Source organism: Callithrix jacchus, chromosome 10 (genome assembly GCF_049354715.1).
Source record: "Callithrix jacchus isolate 240 chromosome 10, calJac240_pri, whole genome shotgun sequence".
NCBI classification, from domain to species: Eukaryota; Metazoa; Chordata; class Mammalia; order Primates; family Cebidae; genus Callithrix; species Callithrix jacchus.
In genome coordinates, this window is record NC_133511.1 from 65,346,390 (window position 1) to 65,360,935 (window position 14,546).

The 14,546-nt window shown below is 49.0% G+C and overlaps 1 protein-coding gene across 1 annotated transcript in view; it reads left to right on the forward strand.

Moving 5' to 3' along the window:
- Positions 1–14,546, forward strand: part of MAP6 (microtubule associated protein 6) — an 81,768-nt gene that overhangs the window by 60,638 nt on the left and 6,584 nt on the right. Inside the window, exon 3 of the mRNA XM_009007417.4 lies at positions 1,994–2,190. Within this exon, the coding sequence (XP_009005665.1) occupies positions 1,994–2,190 (197 nt within the window). The remainder of the gene's footprint in view (positions 1–1,993; positions 2,191–14,546) is intronic.

The window sequence follows — 14,546 nt, forward strand, 5'->3', positions numbered from 1 at the left end:
ACCAGCCTGGCCAACATGGTGAAACCCCACCTCTACTAAAAATACAAAAAATTAGCCAGGCATGATGGTGCGCATGCCTGTAATCCCAGCTACTTGGAAGGCTGAGGCAGGAGAATCGCTTGAACCCAGGAGGTAGAGGTTGCAGTGAGCCAAGATCACACCACTGCACTCTAGCCTGAGTAACAAGAGCAAGACTCTGTCTCAAAATAAAATAAAATAAAAACAGAGTTGTTTGGGCCCCAGAAGCATTGGCCCAGTATTGCAGGTTTCCATGCCCGGTTCCCCTCGTGCCAGATCCTGCCCTGCCTCATCCTCATCTCCTGCCCTGCCTCATCCTCAGCTCCAATCACTGGACACTTTCTTCTTTCCCTAGTCCCTGAAAAGCACCTGCCCTCTCTCATCTTCTCGAGCTAAACACTATCCACTATGCCTTCTCAGCCTGTCACAACATACCTGCCACATCAGCTGTAAGATGTGTCCCCAGCAATAGTTACCAAAATGAACAGACTGTGAAAGTGGACTCAGGGATTTTCCTAAGGTAACATTCCTCCACCTTACATAGGAGTTCAGGAGCGGGAGAAACATGTTGGAGATATAGCTGGTGAAGCAGGAATCATACAAGCCATGCAACCTAGCATATTCTGATGCCAGGCCCCATGGAATTGTACAAATATCCGCTGTCCTCTGTATAATAGCAGAAAATGCCTGAGAACCTAAATAGCTCTGGAACCTAATTAGCCTTTTCTTTGCTTTTGTCCTAAAGTCTTACACTCAAGTGGAGTTTCCTATTTGGCCCAGGACCAGTTTATGGGTAAGGTAACTAACCGACCCAGTTTGCCTGGGATTCTTCCATTTTAGCACTGAAAGTTCTGTGTTCCAGGAAACCTCTCAGTTCCAGGCAAACCAGGACGATTGGTTCCCTTCCTCACAGGTCAGGAGTGACTGAAAACCACTGCACCTCAGTAAGCGAATGATCCAGCCTGCAAGGCCCAGCATCAGCTCTGTCCATCCAGAGATGGGGTGGGACCCGGGGCATGGGGTCGGCATTGGACAAAAGAGGACATAGGGGCGAAGGAGGGAAAATGAGGGAAATCTAGAGATGAGTGAGGGGGGTGGCCTATTGAGGGGTCCCTTTCAGTGACTCCAGAGTTTCCTGAGAAAGAGCTGCCGAGGCCATCTTCTCCAGATGAGGGGAACGGAGGTAGAGAACAGAGGCTGGGGAGAGTGGAGTGAGCTTGGAACAGCTGCTATGGGGGACATGGTAGGGGAGCCAGGCAGAGAGGAGAAGCGGAGGGCTGGCAGTGGAAGGCATAGCTGAGACTGGAGACGCCCTGGCCCGAAGCATCTCAGTGAGGACATTTCTCCATATGAGTGAGCCAACCTAGAGACAGAAACAGGGAAGCCAGCGGGTGCTGCAGTGACCCACCACCAGAAACTCTGCATCTTACAAAGGTTTATTTCTTATTAATGTCCACTGTGGGTTGGCTGCCACTCTACCTCTTGTTGCCTCCTCATCTGGGATGGCGGAACAGCCTCTCTCTGTGGCAGAGGAAAAGAGAGTGCTGGGCAGCACAGCCTGACTCTCACATCTTCCGCCTGAAGGTGACCCAAGTCACTGCTCACATTTCATTGACTAAAGCAAAAATCCTATGCCTGTGTCCCAACATGATGAGATGTAACTTCCTACAGGGAGGGGCTGAAATATTCCCCAACAGTGGTGCGGCCCACTGCCTGGGGTGGTTGGGGGAAGGCTGGCAAGACAAGGGAGCCCACGTGGCCAGCGAGTGCTGCCAAAGCGGCGGAACAGGGAGTTCACATGGGAGAAGCCGAATGCCCTAATGTCCCTGGGAACCCCTTATATACCGTCCTCCATCTGGGCCAACCTCTGTCATCACCGTTATTCCTTAATTAATCCTGCCTTCTCTCTAAATTCTCTCCCACTCCCTCCCTTTTCGTGTTTCTGTGTTTTCGGTCTGTCTGTCTCTCGGTGCAGGTGGAGAAACCTAGTGTTCAGAGTTCCAAACCAAAAAAGACCTCAGCAAGCCATAAGCCCACGAGGAAGGCCAAAGACAAGCAGGCAGCGCCAGGGCAGGCTGCCAAGAAGAAGAGCGCGGAGGGCCCCGGTGCCACCAAGCCTGACGACAAGGAGCAAAGCAAAGAGATGAACAATAAACTGGCTGAGGCGAAAGAGTAAATTTCCCTGCACTTTCCTTTTACTCTTCTCTCTCTCTCTCCCTTCCACCTTTTTTTTTTTAAAAAACCAACCAACAAAAAAAAGGCCACAAAATTAATTAGAGGCTTCTCATCTGCCTTGGTCTTGAGTGTTCCAGGAATTCTTTGGTTTGGCTTCTTTTGATGGAAGAATCCTGCTTCAAAGACTGAGTGGCAGGCCTCCTCCTGAGGGTAGCCCGGGAGTCCAGCCAGCCAAGGCCCCTGGAGCACCAGGAAGCATTGCCACTGGCTGTTCCCTCCCCTGTCATTCCGACTACATGCTGAACAGTAAGGTGGGCAGGTCAGAGAGGTGAAAAGAATCTCCTGGCAGTGCTTGGAAGTGTCTGTAGGGTCTCCTCCTCCCAGGTCCCCCAGATCTGTGTCACTGGTCAATTTTGAACTTTAGGTACTCGTGTTCTTTTCCAAAATTCAGAGAATCGTCAAGTGCTATAGAAGCTCAGCTTGGGCTTCAGCAACTGACAAAATTTGAGTTAAACAAAAACAACAACATAAAAGAAACAACCTTGGCCTTAATGGCACTAAAAGGGAGTTGTGTCTGTGAAGTAGTCTTTTCACAGACTCGTCCATGAGACGTATGTGCCTGTGCTTGGTTTCCTATCAGTGGGCTTCAATTGTATGCCAAGTCATGGATATGCCACTGAGCCAAAACCAGGCCAGGGCTGGTAATGAAAGGTTAGGTGTTTTAGGTGCATTCTAGCTGTCATAGGAAGGTCACAAAAATGAGGAGGCTGTTTTCCTCTGATTCCCCTCGGCCGACCACCCGTTCAGTGCCGGTTTCGCAGAGCGACTAGTTGGAGGCATCTGAGGAAGAAAGTTCAAGGTGTAGGGATAGTGCATTTGGAATGTGACTTTCCGTTTCTGAGAGACCCAAGGGCATGTAGACGTAGTGGCAAGTGTGGCGATGTTTATCCTCCCTTCCTGAACCGCCCTGGTCTGCTCCTCAGAGAGGGCAGCGCTGCCAGGCCTGAGGACAGGGAGAATGTCTGTGACTTAGCTGCAGACTAGAAGACTGCCCTGCTAACTGATTGGCAAGCAGCTTTGACCTCATTCATATAGAAAAGCAGCTCTCAGTATATTCCGTGTCACGTGTGTGTGTGTGGCCAAAGCCCTGAGGGTGGCCAGTGCCACCTTAGCTGTGCTAGAGTTGTGTTGTAGGAATTAGTCAGGGAGTTGTTGTGGAACAAAACCCCAGTGCTTGTGAGGGAACGCAAAATAGTTACCAGAAAAATAACCTTTGCCAACGTGATGTGTATATTGCTCAGCACACTTTCTATCTTCTGTCCTTAAAATCCTTCTCGCCCCCGGCATTCTGACATGTGGGGCTGCCATCCAGTGTCAGGCCCCGGCTCAGGCTTGCTCTTCTTTTGTAATGAAAGGGGTGAAGAGTGAGAGTCTCACAGTTCCTTACCTCAAAAGTCCCTTTAAGTCTTTCTGCTTTGGAGGAAGTGGAGCCTCCGCAAACTCTCTTATTCTGACCATTCAAGGCAGCAAAGTCTCTGCTTCACCGTCATTTTGGTTGTCACCTTGAGCAAGAAGCCTTTTGCAAATTAATTCGGCATGTGTGACGTGAGCCATAATTATTAACAGAACAGGAATACCAGAAACGGAGTCGTTGGTGGAGCCCACTGCGACCTTCCTTTCTATCTCAGGGTTTGAATCTGTGAGGAAGGAGGTGAAAGAAGTCGAAAATGCTGGTGAGTCTCAGCGTTTTGAATGCTATTGGGAAATGACTCAAGTGGATCTCGGTACTGATTCCAACTCTTTGCCAGCTAATCTTAACATTTACCAGAAAGTTCTGTCAACATGATCTTAATTGTATCCAGAGAATCTGCCAATGCACGTTCAGTCTCTCAAGATTTGGTCTTAGTCAGACATGTTGATGCTAGCCACAGTTTGGATTTCTCCATAGAATAATCATTTATTTTTGCAGATCAAGTAAATCAGAGTTTACAATGCACAGGGGATCATGTATTTAGTGTTCACTTACTAGAAGCCTGTGTGCCAGGCCCTGTGCTAGGCATGGTGGGCAGTATAAATAAATCTGTCTCCACAGCCACACAACCAGAGGGTGACATGACTTGATCCTTGTGACGAAGTCAAGCTGGTGTTGCCCAAATCGCAGTTTGCCATCATTGTCCCGTAGGCTTTTCACGCCCGTCACTGCCCCAGGGACCCTGCCCGCCCCCGAGGCTGTAGAGGACCTGTAGAGTGTCTTTTCCACCCTGTCAGTAGCCCCTTCTGTTTAATACACCCACTGAGAAAAACCTGTTTGTAGTTCACTTCGACTCTTGAATGTGTCACTTCACTGGCAAGAAACTTCCTTGAATTTCTACTGTTTACAAGTAAAACTCAGCCAGTCTCATTCTATATCCCAAACATACTGAATGAAACTGATTTTGGTTCCACAAGCAGTGTTTGGGTGTTGCCTTCCTGAAGGTGACCAAGCTTCCAGTGCTTGTCCCACTGATCTCTGTACATTACCCTGTGGTTCCCCGTCCTTCCCTGGCAAGGGAGCTGGGACTGAAGCTTTCCTGCTATTTCCCTGCCTGCAAAAGCAGCCCCGACAGCTGCGTATTGGCTTCCCTCAGCAATCCGTCCTCTGTCCATGCTCTCATTCGGGCCACATAGCTCTGCCTCTCTGAGGCAGACAGGAAGTGTCTAATTACCATTTTGTGGCCTGGGTTTTGTTGCGTACCACAGAGTGTCTATGTAACGTGTAGCGCACACCTCTCTTGGTGCTATTTCATTCCTGCTGTAAGAGAATGACAAAAATATTCATGTATAGCCAATTGATTGTGACGTGCTTGTGGTCTGTGCTTGCTCGGAAAAACAAACCAACCAACAGTTTTTCCAATTATAAATAAATGCTAAAGACGAACACCACTTTCTTGATCTTATTTCCTTGGTGAGGCCCACCCGAGTAGATGAAGGAACAAACCTTTGCCATTTGAGCCATTCTCTGCAAGATGAGCTGTGCCCTGCAGTCTTCCTGGGGCTCTCCATAATGCAGCTTGACTCTTTTAGATTGCCTCTCAGATACTATTTGCAACAGTCAGAGCTAAGTGTTGGGAAAGCGAAGATGGACCGGGAGACGCACTGGCCAACAAGGTAGTGTAACGCTTTGATCCCATGTTGCCGGGAAGAGTGACCGCCCGCACCCAGCACTGCCTTGCCGCACTGGGAGGCTGGGCTCTGACGCTCTGCCTGACTGGCAGGACTGTTGTTTCTGGCATTTTCTCCTCCCATGGGATGGCAGAGATGCCTTCACTTGCTCGATTACTCTATGTCATTGTGGACATTCCACCCTTCGGGGGCTGGCTCACTGTGGGTTGTGGGGGTGATAGTCATGTGTGTGCCTAGTGTGGGGGTGCTGAAACAGCCACCAGAGAGGCCACCAAGTAAGGTAACAACAGAGCAGGTAATTGGGAACTCAGATGAAGGACAGGCTTCTTCCAGCTAGGGCTGGGGAGTTGTGGAAGGCTTTGTGGCAGAGGGAGCCCCTGGAAAGCCCCTGAGGTGTGGATATGTAAGGGCAGGGCACCACAGGGAGCAAGTCTAGAAATGGAAAAGTGGTGGGGGCTGGGTAGGAACCTGAAAGCCAGGACCAAGCTTGCCCACTTTGTTATCCTTCTGGTAAAGTGGAAGACAAAAGATTTTATACTCTCTTCTTCCAACATATGTTGATTGAACACCTATTATGTGCCAGGCACTGTGCTGGGCACTAGGGAAACCAGGATGACTGAGACCCCGCCTCTGATCACAGTGGGGCACGAAGGAGGAGGCCATTCTAGCTGGTTCCATGGATCAGGGAGGACTTCGGCGATGGGTAGGTGTTGACCAGGTGAACAGAGCCGGGGGTGGCCGAGGCATGCCGGACAGAGGGGTCTGCCCAAGCACAGGTCGGAGGGGAGGCCGCCAAACACCAGATTAACTCAGGTTCTGGTGGGTAGCTCCCTCGGGAGGGTCACAGCACAGGCTGGAGAGTGGCAGAGCTCATGGTGGAGAGGCCTGGTGCATGGGAGGGGGCGGCTGCTAACGGAGATCTCCATTTCCATACACCCAGATGGTACCCGCACCCCTGCATGCTCTCCTGTCCTGCTTTTCTCGCTTGCTACGTGTCAGGCAACACCACAGATCCTCTCTTGCTCTAAGCTAGGAGCCTTAGGGTGGACTTTTATTGCTGGACCTGATTGCTGAGTTTTGGGGGAGGCAGGGGTAGAAATCAATCATGGGTGGTATAAATAAAAAGCCATATGTATTTGTTTTCCAGATGAATAGAAAACAGCCCACCCATCTGCCTACTTTTGTATGAGGCAGAAAACATAAAAGCTTTACAAGAACTAAAACAAATACATGAAAGTATATTATTAAGCTCTCTTTTGAGAGAGAGACAACACAGGGATTGAGAAAGGCGAGAAGTAGAGAGGTAGAAATAGCAGCACAGAGAGAAAAAGACATGGAAAAGCACACATATGACACTGAGAGTAACCTAAGAGAGTGCGAGAAGGACAAGAATTGGGCAATGGAGGAGGCAGGAAGGCGGGGGGCTTGCCAGCTATATCAGTGCTGTCCACATGCTTAGGGTTCTCCCAGACTTTCTTCCGCCTATGGTTCCCACCATGCTCCCCTCTGCTGCCCAGAGCCCCAGGAGGTGAATCTATAACCGGTCACTTGCATTGCCTCCCCCAAACAGCAAACAAACGAAATTCAAACGAGCCCCCTATTTTCAAAATAGGTTATTTGTTGCTAAGTTAGTTCTAAATGTATTTCAATTCTTCCTTAGTTTGTGTGTTCTTTGTGAAATTCTTCCCTCTTTCACTAGGGTTTAAAAATTTACAACTTGTTTCTCATAGATTTGAGGAGTGTCAAGTCCCATTTCACAAAGGCTGCGGACCCCTTTAATCTGTCACTGTGATTTAAAGCTCCTCTTACTGCTAAAATGTCTGAAAGCTGTTCACATTTTCATGAGCATAGGTACAGAAGTTTCCTTCAGGATGTAACCTGTGGACCGTCTGTGTTAAAGCAAGACTCCACCCCTAGCACCACCTGGAGCCAGCAGGGCTAGGACAGCGGCTGGGGCAGCCAAGGCCACTGAAACAGGAAAGACAGCTATTTGAAACAAAGGGAGCCCAGACTCCACTCTCACAGAACCAGGCACGTGGTCCAACCCCACTTCCACCCCACTGCCATTTGATGCATGTATCCTCATAACACCTAGACCATCCTAAAATTCCTGTAACAGGGAGAATTAGAATTGACATCATTGTGTTATTTGTCCTATGAGCAATGGCTACCATGGACAGTGCACTTAGGCGTTTACAAGGTTCTTGGGTGGAAATCAGTGCTGCCATGCAACCCTGTGCCTCTCACCAACCTCCTGGAGCATTAGTGTCCTTCTCTGAAAATGGGGAGACTGAAACCCCCCTCAGAGGAGCAGAGTGAGGATGAATGACACGAGGGCTGTAGGGAACCCATGGAGGACACTAAATGTGTCACTTCACACCCTTCCCCTCCCTTTAGAGTGCTTGAAAGGCATTTTCTGATAGATAGATAGATAGATAGATAGATAGATAGATAGATAGATAGATAGATAGATAGATACTTAGCTGTGAGTAATACATGAAGTTGATTGAGGCAAACATTCTTAAGAAGATTGCCTTTAAAGAATTACAGCTATTGAATTACCTTGAATCCACAGACCTAAATGATAATATTCTAACAATTTCTATGTATGCATTGCTTACGAAGCATTTCTTTCTGTGCCATTCCACTGAACCCTTCCAATGTTATGGGGCAGGTGTTGGTAACAGAGGAGAAAGGGAAGCTCAAAGAGGAGGAGGCACCTGCCAGTTTGGTGAGCCTTGGAGGATGGAGGAAGCACTGGAATCTAGGCTTCCAACTCCGTAGTCTGCTGTCTCTCCCTCTCACCTGAAGGAGGCTGGGCTGGCCTGAAAAGAATCAGGTTTCAGAAAAGTGGGACCCCCAATAAAAATGAAACACGCACCCTGGCTGGGCCATTCCAGGTCCTCCAGCAGGCTTGCCTAGTACCCTCTTTAATTCTTGGGACCTAGATATAAACTGAGGGAAAATAAGAATGGGGTCAGATCTTTACACATCTGGCTCAGACACCCTGACTGTACTGACCAATCATCACAGCCAATACACAGTTTTTCTCCTTTTGGTACTATCTTGCCTGGGTGACTACAATGTAGGTTACTAAATGCAGAATGGTCCAGCAGATACTTCATTCATACAAAATATATTCGGTCTTGGAGGTACCAAGATAAAACTGGTATCCATTATTATCCGTGGTATATGGGTATTGGATCTGAGACTGCATTTTGAGCATTTTATTTCAGCCAGTGGAATTGAGCTTACATTTCTGTCCCTTGTCCTCATGTAAGTGGGCTCAATTACTTGTTAACCTGGCATTGTATATAGTGATCTCAACAGATGGCCCCAGAACTCTTATCTGGGTCCAAGAGAGATTCAGAGGCTGAGATTTAAAAGTTACTGCCACTGCTTGCTACTGGTTTAAGCTGCTAGAGGGATCTTTATGCAAATCTGACCATGTCACCCCTGCTTTAAACCATCCATGGGCTCCTCGTGGCGCAGAAGCTTCTTGTTCCCTGGGTGCACCATGCTGCTTATCACCTCCATGCCTTTACCCTTGCTGTCCACCTGCCCGGAATGCCCTTCTCCTGCTTCTTCACCTGGCTAACTCATCCTTCAAGACTCCGCTCAGGGGACAGCTCCAAGAAGCCTTTCCCGCACCTCCCAAGCTGGGTAAGCTGCCCTCTGTGTGTCTTCCTGATGCCACATGTACTGTGTCATCTGCTCTTGTGTGTGTCCCACCTACTAGACTGTGCTCCCCCAGGGCAAGAGCCAGGTCTCTCTGTTCACCGTTGTAGCCCTAGCTCCTGGCCCAAAGCCTACCATAGAGACTGTCTTCTAAAGGGCTCATTGAATGAAGAGTGAGTGAGTGAATGAACTACGATATTCACCATCTGACTCCACATTCACCATGGTGCCTCCACAAGGCTCTTCTCTGCTTAATAACAGTCCCTGCTCCCGTGAAAGGGGCAGTTTTGCGAGAGGTCACAGCAACTGTGGAGCAGAGAGCAGTCAATGGCTGGTTTTACACTGGCTGACCTCTGTTCAGGCCTGCATACTTCTGTACTTTAGCCACTTTTTCTAAACAGTCTGGATTTCATAAAATCTTGGGCTCTTGTTACAGAGTAATCTAAGAGACGGGCCAATCCCACTCCCTGCTCAGTGCAGGGCTCCTACCTCTAGGGTGACGAGACCTTCCCCACCACCACACATTTCACAGGCATGCTCTAATTCTGGGCAAGGATTACAACCAACAGGACTGGTTCTAAATCCAAGCTCTATTTACTAGCTGTGTGACCTTAACTGACCTTAACTTGTATAAGCCTCCAACAGATAACAATAATGCAAATATCCATCACTCTCCAAATATATTTGGTTCCCAAATTCAGGAAGTAAGAATTTGGCCAGCAAGGGATAACATGTTATTTCAATCCGTTTGTTTCCAGAGTTCAGGATGGCAAGTGGCAAGAGCTCTGATAGCAAGGGCTACCTGATTCACAGGCAGGCTGTGAGTGCCCCGTGGCTGTGAGGCATGCAAAAGTCCTCTGCAAACTGGAACACCCTTGCCAATAGCTCATGTTATGGGTAGTTTTGCTGACAACAGCTTCCCAGTTACTTACTGCCCTTGGTCCCCAACTGCAGGGCAGCTGGAGCTACACAAGGTAAATCTACTCCTTCTACCACACAATGGCCTGAGATTAAGACCATCTAGTGTTGGTCTTAAATTTGCTGCCTCCTCCGGTCCTCCAGCCCTTCATCTGGCCCGTGCTCTCTAAGCACACCCTATAAATCACCTGATGCAGACCCATTTCTGCAATTCCACGTTCATTTGGATTGATCCCCTCTGGACACAGGAAACCAATTTTCATTAATTGCTCAAGATCCGATCCTTTGCTTTAGATGGGGGTTAGGGGAAGACAATGATTGATTTGCACATTCCCAGGAGCATAGTGTTAGACAAAAATTGAGTGCTGCCTTAGTCCAACATTTTACATTTCAAAAAGGGTCATTAGCAGAATTAGCAGATTCCTGGCAGCCCACTGGGACAATCCACTGTGCCTTTTCTTAGTGCTAAAACAATGTAGAATGCTTTTAAAAATATTTGTCGGCCAGGCACGGTGGCTCAAGCCTGTAATCCCAGCACTTTGGGAGGCTGAGGCGGGTGGATCACGAGGTCAAGAGATCGAGACCATCCTGGTCAACATGGTGAAACCCCGTCTCTACTAAAAATATAAAAAATTAGCTGGGCATGGTGATGCGTGCCTGTAATTTCAGCTACTCAGGAGGCTGAGGCAGGAGAATTGCCTGAACCCAGGAGGCGGATGTTGCAGTGAGCCGAGATCGTGCCATTGCACTCCAGCCTGGGTAACAAGAGTGAAACTTCGTCTCAAAATAAATGAATAATAAAAATAAAAATATTTGTCATACAATTAGAAATTTATTTAGTTCTAGTTAGCAGGCCAAATCCAGAAAAGGTATTAACAATGGCAAAAATAAATAGGTAAACAACCACGCAGAAAACATGACTACCTAGCCACCTACCCGCCTAGTGCAACCATTTCCCTACTATAGAAGAACATGTCTGCCTGGAGGGAACCCAGAGTGGCAGGGAAAGACCTGAACCAGGAATTCACCCCAGATCTTGAAGCAACTGTTGAAAAACGTGGAGTTGCCACAGCCTTTGCCACAGGACAAAAGAATGAACCTTTACTTGGCCTTTACACACTTCATCTCACTTAATCCTCACAGTAAGGTTAGAGAGTCCTTGGGTGTCACTCCCATTTACAGATAAAGAAGTCAGAACTGGGTGATGAAAGAACAAAGTCACACAACTTGTAAGTGGTGAGCCAGGAGGTGAACCCAGGTTTGGGTGACCCTTAAACCCATTCCTTGCCCAGTACTTGGGACTGTCTGTAGGATTCCTGTTGTAAAGATGTGCATGCCCTAAAGCAGCAGCCGCCTCCTCTGTCCCTCGCTTGCTCTGAAGCCTTCAGCGACTCTCCATACACTTGTCTATGGAAAATGAGTCACAAGAAGGTCACAGATGCTGAGTTTGATCTACACATTTCACTCCCTCCAGCCCCGTCCAGAATTAAGTCTTGTGGAGGCAGAATTTCTCCTAACTGTGGGCCTAGCTGGTGTTTCTGTGGTGATGAGCCACGCCTGACGGACTCAGTGTGGTTCTGGGCTGGTAGACTGACTGGCAGCTGCACAGGTAGGGCTTCCAGGTGTGAATGTGGTTGGCACTCTTAGGCAGGATGCCACTTCTTTCTGGGGCTAAGGTCTTCTTTTCCAGGGTCTGCTGAATGCTAGGAAGTAAACGTGGAGGGTGCGGGGGTGCTGTGCGGTGGGAGCAGCCAGCCAGGTTGTTGGGCCCAGAGGGGCAACTCTCTAAGGAGATGCAGCTGGGGGATCTGAGCTGGGACCTACAGAAGTTATTTGCCCCAGCCAGAGCCAGTCAGTCATCTCAAGCCCAGGCCAGTCCAGACATCTGCAGACAAATTTGGGATCTCTGTATCTCTGTATCCGACCATGAGGGATGTTGTAGAGAGGAAAGAGCTCTTCCATTAAGGTCCTGACTTTGCCTGAACTCACTACAGGACCTTGGGCAACTTCCGCCTTCTACACTGTGTTTTTGCTTCTGGAAGGTGAGGTGAGGGCTTTCTGTCTGCCTGGGTGACACTGCTGTTGTGGGAATCAAATGTCTCATTGCATGTAAAGTTCTCTCAGAAACCTTAAAGAGATGTTATCCTTAGGAGGGACAAAAAGGGTGCTAAGGCAGTTGAAAATAGGAAAACATTTTTATGTCATGTAAACGTGATTGTTAGAATTTGACCTTGTGTGAGCTATTTTAAAACTTGAGAAAGTAGGCCTCCTACTATGTGCCAACCCTAAGCTGGTGATCCCTGGTTCTGCACTATATGCAATGGCCTGGCACATAGTAGGCATTTAGTAAATGCTTGTGGAAGTAAGGCAGGAGACAAGAGAGGCAGGGAAGAGAGAGGAGAGGAGGGGAGGGAGTGAGGGAAAGAGCGATGAGACAGGCATGGTCCCTGGCCTCAAAGTGCCCAGTCTAGAGAGCAGCTACAAAACTTTTGAAACTGATCTGATAGGGGCTGCTGCCAAGATGGGGGTGGGGATGGGGGTGGGGGTGGGGGTGGGGGCACTGCGGGAACACAGAAGGAAGTAGAGGCTCAGAGGTTGTTTCACTGAGGAAATGGCTGAGAACCGATTTTTCAGTCCTGGAGAAGGGGTTTGCTAGGCGGATGGGGAGTGGTGGTGTTTGGGCAGCAGGCACTGATACAGCTAGAGCTGCTCAGGCTGATCGTTGGAGGTAATAGACTACAGGGCAGAGGAGGTGTGTCCTATGTGGAGACCACGCCTACAAAATGGCTTTCGGTTCTGGAGCTGTGCTTTCCAAGGAACAGAGCCAATTGAGACACTGTGAGGAGGGCAGCTGGGAGGTGAGGGCTCTGGGAACCAAGTCTGAGCTGAGTGGGGCATGTGTTAAGCCAGGAATATGGACCCAACTGCTGCCCCCTTCAATACCCAAAAGTCTGTCCTGGGACAGCCAGCAGGGCGTTCCCTAAAAGGGTGGCCCCAGAGTGCAAAACAGGGATCAGTGTAGCTATAGGAAGGAGCGGAGCTGACTGTCATGCAGGCTTCTGCTCAGGTCTAACCAGTGGCCACCGAGGAGACTGCCTCACCAGGCATCTGCAGCCCACCCCAGGTGGTGCGAGCAGTGGCTGGGTTGCCACCTGCCAGGGAGATTGCAGCCCAGCAGTCTGTCCTTCCAGCCCTGGGCACCTTTGATTTGGCTTGTGGAGTTGTGCTTTTGTGGAATAGCGAGGGAGGACTTCTCCAACAAAGTGACAGCTTGGCCCCTAATAAGAACTTTGAGCCTCTCTGGTTTGAAGAGACACAGGCCAATAAGGCTTAGGGCCCAGCTTGGTGGTGGTGCCTGTGCCCGGGTGGCGGTGTCATGTTTATGTTGTGTGTTTACAGGTCTGTCTCCTGCCTCACTCCAGGAGCTCCTTCCCCCAAGTCAGGGCTCAGGGCTCATGCACTTCTGTGTCCCCAGTGACAGCCTGACACAGAGCAGGGTCTCAGTAGATTTCTTGAGTGAATGGATAAAAGAGAAAAAATTAAAAGAGAATAAAGAGAAGAAGCTACCCCAGCCACGTGTTTTTCCCAACAATATCTGCCAGGTACTACGATGAGCCAGACCCTGTGCTAGATGCTCGTGATGCAAAGACCAACAAAACACAGTCCCATGGGCTGGCAGGAGAGGCAGATAATTACAACGGGATAATTACTAAAAGAGAAGCTCCCACAGAGTCCTGTTGGGGAGAGAGGCGGAGCAAGTGTTGTTTTGAGAACGCCTGTCTCCTGCAGATTCTTCATAAGAATAATGAGCCTTTCAAAGATGGTTTCCTTGGCAATCCCCCTTGGCGGCTGCATTTCCCATCGCTGTGCTAGGAGTTTTGTTTGTGTCTAAGAATCATGAGCACGTGTATGGGGCCCATGGAGGCAGGCAGCAAGGGAACAGAGCTGGAATCACCCTGTCTCGTCCTTGTCTCTTCTACCACCCACTGAGGTGTTGAAAGGCCCATGTTTTAGTCCTGGGCCTGCTATCCATTAGCTGTGTGGCTGTGGGAGAGTCGCTTGTCCATTCTAGGCCAAGTTTCCATCTGTGGAGCCAGACAATTGGAACAGATCACCAACTCCTCCTTTGGAATTAACATTTGCTAAACATCACCTGTATTCCTGGGGTCATGCCATGAGCATTTACATAAGCTACAAGGTGGACCTTCTAATCCTCCTTTTATAGATAAGGAAACTGAGGCCTGGAGATGTGTGTCCCTGATGCCATCCCATGGCTAGGAAGGGGTTGGATTAGCATTCGAACCCAGTTCTTCTGGCCTCAGGCCCAGTCAATGCACTGTCTCTTCAGCAGGTTGCTTTTTACATCATGAGAAATAATATATATTAAAACAGCTGGCACCGAGCCTGGCCCATAGTTATTGCTCAGTTTCTTTCATCCTCAAGGCTTTTCCACACTGCCCCACACTTCCACACTTCCCCTGGAAAGCAGGGTCCATAGGTTCCCTGCTTTCTGAATAGAGCCCTATGCCAGGAGCACTGCTGCAGCTGTGCGTCGCTTTGATGGTGCAACAGGAGTCAATCTGGGAAGAAAAAAA